Here is a 6,000-nt window from a genome sequence, read left to right on the forward strand (position 1 = left end):
GGTGTGGTGAGAGTCCCGGGATGCCTCTGCCCCCTGCTAATGGCTGGATGCTTGGGCACCACTCAGGCAACTGCCGTCTGGGTGTCAAAGTCCATCTGTTTAGGGATGTACCTGGAATGTTTCAGTAGTTAAAAAAAAGCCTTTGAAATGTTAACTAATTTTAAAATGATGGTGAACCTTTGTTTCTACATTTCCAGTTGTTAAAGAAGACACTCATTTCCCGAAGTCTGTGGAGCCCTGAGACCCTGGGACCCTCCTGTGTCGGAGGGACGTCGGTGAGTGTCTGCGAGCACTTCTGAGGTCGGAGAGGGGCTCACTTGGCTCTCACAGTGTGTGCACCCCACGCAAGAGGGAGGCCTGGCCCTTCTGTGCAGCACGGTCTGCAGCTCAGGCCCGGGGCATGGGGGACAGGGCCACAGGCTCCATCTCTCTGTGTCAGGTTCCTTCCCAGGATCTCTGCAGGAAGCCAGCCTGCAGTGCCTAGGGAGGCACACGTAGGGGCGTTATGTTTGTATTGTTTTTCCTAATCTTTTAGAAAATGGGTATTTTGTTTGTGATAAGAGTGAGTGTAAAGTCTTTCTCACGATTGCACAGAAACAGCATTGACAGATTGCAGAAGTCACTCCCATTCCAGCCACGCAATCCAGAGCAGAGTAAGGGAGGGATCACCTTCCAGCTGCTTCTTGGAGGCTGACCCCCCACCCCCCCATGCCCTGGCGCCTGACCAATCTCTCTGGCCCTCTTACTGAGTCACCTGTGCCTGCATCCATCTCTGCCCTGCGGATGGCACGTGAGTCTGGGAAGGCAGACCCTGCACATCCCTGCTGACCTTGCGGGAGGCACCCTCTTGCTGCTCACAGCTGCTGCCCCCGTTAGACCCTAGGCTGCTGCTTTGGGGGTGTGAGGCACTCCTGTGGCCCAGGTCACTCTGTCTGGGTCCCTGCAGGTGGGTGCTGGTAGCCGGGGCACTGGGTGTGAGCCTGGGCTCTGGACGGGACACGGGTCTCAAGTCGGCCTCCAGGGGCGGGTCTCTGCCCCACACTGAACCTCTGAGCTAGGCATTCCTCCGGTTGCTTCTGGCCCTGGTTGAATCTGGGCTAGGGCTGCCAGAGGAAATATGGGTGCCCAGTTAAATTTGAATTTTGGATCAATAAATAACGTTCACTATAAGAATTTCCCATGCAGTACTTCATTCGTACACTAATAATTAACTCACTGTTTGCTTAAAATTCAAATTTAAGTGAGTGCTCAGTATTTTTGTCTGCTACTTGGCTAACCTGATCTGGGCACACATGGGGTTCAGGGGCTGCAAATAAATGACTTGGCCTCTGACCAGTAACCTAGCTGAGATCTGTGTGGGGACAAATTGCCTGTTTGTTGCGGGCAGTCTGCACGGCCTCTGTGGGAGCAGGAGGCAACTGGCCTGCGGCCCCAGCGGGCTTGGCAGGTGGAAAACAACTGAATGAAGGAGCCATTCCTGGAAGAGGCGCCGGTGTGGGCTGGACCTGGCTGCTTGTTTCTTCTGTCACACTTTGCTTTGTGCTTTGAGATGAGAGAGGAGAGATGCAGAATGGCACGCTGAGGTTACAGTTGCACAATTATTTATTCGCAGCTCTTATGGAGAGGGAGCAACAGAGGAGGTTGAAGTGGCCTCTGAAGCCTGTTTATTTTGGGATCATTTCTTGTTCCACATGTACCGACCCAGGATGTCCCTGTCTTGATGGGGTGAATGTGGGAAGGCTGCTGGGAGCTCATGCGTGTGTTCCAAATGCCCCCTGCCCCAGGGCAGTGAACCGTTCTGCCACTCTCTGGCATCTGGGAGCAACCCTGTAGGAAGCAACCAGTGACTGCTTTCTCTACGCGGCCACTGCTGTCATGGTCACCCGGTGATGAGTGAATTCACATTCACCAACTTCTGTTGTGCATCCCGTGTGACAGGTGAGGACCTCGCTGCTCTCATACTGAGGGTGGGCGTCACCCACCTGGCCCCTCTTACTAAGTCAGAGGACTTCCCACCAGGCGTGCACACCCGCTTGGCTGCAGCTGCAATCCTCGAGGCAGGCTGCTGGGACTCACCTGTCTATTTAAGTGGCCTGTGCTGAATGCATTCATTCTGGGAAGAGGCTCCCTGAGGCTGGGCCCTGCAGGACAGGGCGCTCAGCTAGCCAGGGACCCTCTCCCAGCATGCAGGGCCATATGCCCTGGAGGCACTGTGGACAGTGCCTGGCATTCTGGTCTGGATGTCTGCCTACATGCCCTGGGCCAGCTCCTGAAAAGGGCTTGTCCTTGGTGGGGTTGAGAATGGTGATAGCAGAGCCCAGGGAGCTCGTATGGCTCTGGGGTCTGTGCCAGCTCCGTGTCCCAACAGTCCAAGGAGACCCCAGTCTGCAAACGAGCTCAGCACCTCTTTCCTTTAGGATGGAAATTCCTCCTAAACCTCTGCTGGTCCTGGAAGTGCGTCTAGCCATGTCTTTCTAGGGCCTGGGCCTGACTCTCCTCTGAGTTCGTCTTGCCACCATGGTCCCATCTCTCTCAGTGTCCCCTTCAGGCTGTGCCCATTGCAGGACAATCTTCCTGACACAAACAAGCCGGGCATCGCCTTTCTCTGCCCCTTGTGTAGGGCAGATTGTGGCTCCCGACCTGGCCCTGTTCACCTTGGAGCCTGGACTTACCTAGAGACCCTTCTGGTCCAGAGGCTGTAACCTGGGGTTAAAATCAAATACCTTACAGGGCTCAGGAGTGTGAACCCCTCAATGGCATCTCCTTACTTTCCTGCCCTATTCTTGTGTTTTTTTTATGGGGGAGGTTATTAGAAACATCAATATTATCAGTGTTCTAAGATGCTTCCCTGTATGCCTTGTGGGCAGGGTGTGATTCCTTTCACTGAAGCCTCTGCACAGGAACGGACACCATCACCAAAACGAAAAGGAAGCCTGTGGGGTGGGAGAGTAATTAGCCATCATATATCTGACAAGGGGATAATATATAAAATATATAATGAACTCATATAATTCAATAGCAAAACCCCTCAAATGTTCCAATTTAAAAATGGGCAAAAGACCTGAAAATACATTTTCTCAGAGATCAAAGCCACAAGGAGATACCGCCTCACGCCTGTTAGAACGGCCGTCATCAAAAGGACAAGAGGTCATACATGTCGGCGAGCATGTGGAGGATACGGGGCCCTCGTGCGCTGCTGGTGGGCATGTAAAACAGTGCAGCCACTTTGGAGAAACTGGAGGTTGTTGTTTCTTTAAGTCAATGAGCCAAGAATATTTTACTGTAAATTAAAACACTAACATCATTGTTTTCCTTTCCAGAGTGAATGCTCGTTAAATGTAATCAATTCTTTTTAGTTTTTCAGTTATAAATACAATCCACCCATTCCTTACAAGGAAGAAGGGAACCCAAGCAGACGTAATCAGCTGTTCCCCATGGCATCTGGTAACCAGACCGCTGTGACCCTCTTCATCCTGCAGAGCTTCACCGACGACCCCTGGCTCCGGGCTGCCCTCTTCTGCCTCTTCTTGGCCCTGTTTGCTGTGGCCCTAGCTGGCAATGGGCTGATTATTGCTGCCATCCACTGCAGCCCCAACCTCCACACCCCCATGTACTTCTTCCTGGTCAACCTGGCCATGCTGGACATGATCTGCACCCTGTCCATCCTCCCCAAGGTCCTGCAGAGCCTGGTCGGTGAGAGCACCATCACCTTCTGGGGCTGCTTCAGCCAGATGTTCTTCTTCACCTGGTTGCTGAGCTCAGAGCTGCTTCTCTTCACCGCCATGGCCTACGACCGCTACCTGGCCATCTGCCGCCCTCTGCATTATGGCGCCCTGATGAGCATGAGGGTCTGCCTCACCCTGGCCGTCTTTGTGTGGTCCACAGGGACACTCACTGCCTTCGTGCTCACAGGCCTGGTGCTGCGTCTGTCCTTCTGCGGCCCCCAGCTAATTGCACACTTCTTCTGTGAGATCCCACCGGTGCTGCTGCTCTCCTGCAGCCCGACTTTCATTAACGATGTGATGACCATCATTGCTGACATGTTCCTCTCCGGGATGAACTTCCTGCTCACCATGTCTTCTTACGGCTTCATCATCGCCAGCATCCTGCGTATCCGCTCAGCGGAGGGCAAGAGGAGGGCCTTCTCCACCTGCTCCTCCCACCTCGTGGTGGTCTCTGTGTACTACTCCACCGTGCTCTACACCTACATCCGCCCGGGCCTGGGGTCTGCTGGGCTCCTGGACAAGGCTGTTGCCGTTCTGTATACCATTGTGACTCCCACTCTCAACCCCCTTATTTACACCCTGAGAAACAAGGAATTCAAAGCATCCCTTAGAAAACTCTTGCTGTTCTTCACCAAGTGACTCGTGAAGAGGATGCAAAAGGTCTGAACTTCAGAAGCAATGGGACCACAGCCTGAGAAATCCCACTCAAGTTTGTCCAAAGGGCTCCATATGTAGAAAGTGGTCACTCTTTGTACTTTATTTAAAAGTGATTCATTAACCTTAAACGTTTGCTAAGCCTTGAGGCAATGCTTGCACAATAATTTAATAACCATTTGCACATTCAGTTCTCTTCACCATTAAAATATTTCTTAGACTCATTTAATCAAATCCCATTGTTTACTAAAGCATAAATACAGGTGCTTTTAAATGTAAGTTCTTTAAATGTCTCAGGCCACACAAGCAATAAAACATGGCCAAATTGTCAAAGTGATGACACACACTTGAACCTGGTGTAAGATTCTTGTGTCATAGGTGTGGTTGCCTTTTCATCTTTTCCATTTTTATTTCATATTTATCTAGGGCTTCATTCATTGAGTAGTCCTGAAAAGGAAAACTACCCTTAGCAACCAGAAGTGTCGCCAGTCTGAGGTACCCACCCTCTGATTTTTCGGACCCAGGTCTGATGGCAGTGCCCAAGACGCTCAGGCCCAAGCACCCAGCCTCTTCCTAGGGCTGCTTCTTGCCAGGGGCTCACTGTCTTCCTGGCTCTGGCAGGAGGTTTTGTGCCCCATGACTGTCCTGTGTAACAAGTTACATGTGATATGTGGTGTCAGCACAACTCCTGCCCCCATCAGGTCTGGACGCCTTGGCCTCACTGCAGACACGTAGACATAGTGAGGGTCACGTTATCTTTCCGGGTCTCTCTCTGGCACATCTGGCTGTGGAAAACTCTTGTATATCTAAATCCCTATGAAATAAAGCTACTTCAAAAGTCACATGTGTCTCGTTTCTGCCACCCTTTTATACTATAACTATCTTTTGCTTGCCGAATATAACATTTTGTTTCTTGAGTCTCATTATGAATATGAAAGAATTTCCATAGACTGCATTTGTCCCAACACACTAAAGTTGAGATTGTCTCTGATATTCAAATGGTCGCGGTTTGGCCAGCAAGTCCAGCACTACAGTGGGAACTGCCACGTGAGTTTTAGAATCACTTGTCAGTTTCTCCCAAAAAGCTTCCCAGGCATTTAGCCAGAGAGACCAAGGGGCTCATGTCTTATTCTCTGCCAGATCTCAGGTTCACTGTCTCAAAAATGTAAGAAAAAATACAGAATCAAGATGAAAATATACTAGTATACTCAGTGTCTCACAATACTGCTATTAGGCATTCAATCATTCACTTTTTCTGTATTAAAAAAGAAGCCATGCTGGCTTCTAGTTAAAATGGAGTACTAGGGTATACATTTACCCCACAGCCTTAAACAACTCAAATAGACAATATACATAAAAAAACATGATTTCAAGATCTACTGAGGATGTCAAATGCTTCATGAAGAGCAGACCATGAGAGGCTCCTAGTGGCAAAGAGCAGCTCAGACACAGGTGTTGCCTTAACACCCCCATCCTGCCCCAGTCATGTCCGAGTTGCTGGTCCTGGCGTCTATGTAGGTGTCTGAGGAGAGCCGTTCTGGAGGGGGCTGCACCCAGTGAGGCTGAGGTGCAGGTGGGCACCACATTCTGGGCTAGAACAGGCTTTTCCATCGAACCTTGT

At 50.7% G+C, this 6,000-nt stretch overlaps 2 protein-coding genes and 1 long non-coding RNA gene across 5 annotated transcripts in view; all 3 read left to right on the forward strand.

Annotated features, from left to right (window-relative positions):
- The window catches only part of LOC118923230 (olfactory receptor 13A1-like), an 83,313-nt gene extending 78,092 nt beyond the window's left edge, over positions 1–5,221 (forward strand). For all 3 annotated transcript variants that reach the window (XM_057506553.1, XM_057506554.1, XM_057506552.1), the window contains one exon: positions 5,125–5,221. The gene's annotated coding sequence lies outside the window, so the exon portion shown is untranslated. The remainder of the gene's footprint in view (positions 1–5,124) is intronic.
- Positions 1–5,221, forward strand: part of LOC130684673 (uncharacterized) — a 77,787-nt gene extending 72,566 nt beyond the window's left edge. Inside the window, exon 2 of the long non-coding RNA XR_008999064.1 lies at positions 4,758–5,221. This is a non-coding gene — a long non-coding RNA (uncharacterized LOC130684673). The remainder of the gene's footprint in view (positions 1–4,757) is intronic.
- On the forward strand, positions 3,402–4,623 carry LOC118934296 (olfactory receptor 13A1-like). The gene has a single exon (XM_036929679.2). It carries the CDS (start codon positions 3,435–3,437, stop codon positions 4,362–4,364), a length of 930 nt encoding a protein of 309 aa, XP_036785574.2. The 5' UTR covers positions 3,402–3,434; the 3' UTR covers positions 4,365–4,623.
- Positions 5,222–6,000: the final 779 nt, after the last annotated feature.

The sequence above is a fragment of the Manis pentadactyla genome, chromosome 8 (assembly GCF_030020395.1).
Source record: "Manis pentadactyla isolate mManPen7 chromosome 8, mManPen7.hap1, whole genome shotgun sequence".
Lineage (NCBI taxonomy): Eukaryota > Metazoa > Chordata > Mammalia > Pholidota > Manidae > Manis > Manis pentadactyla.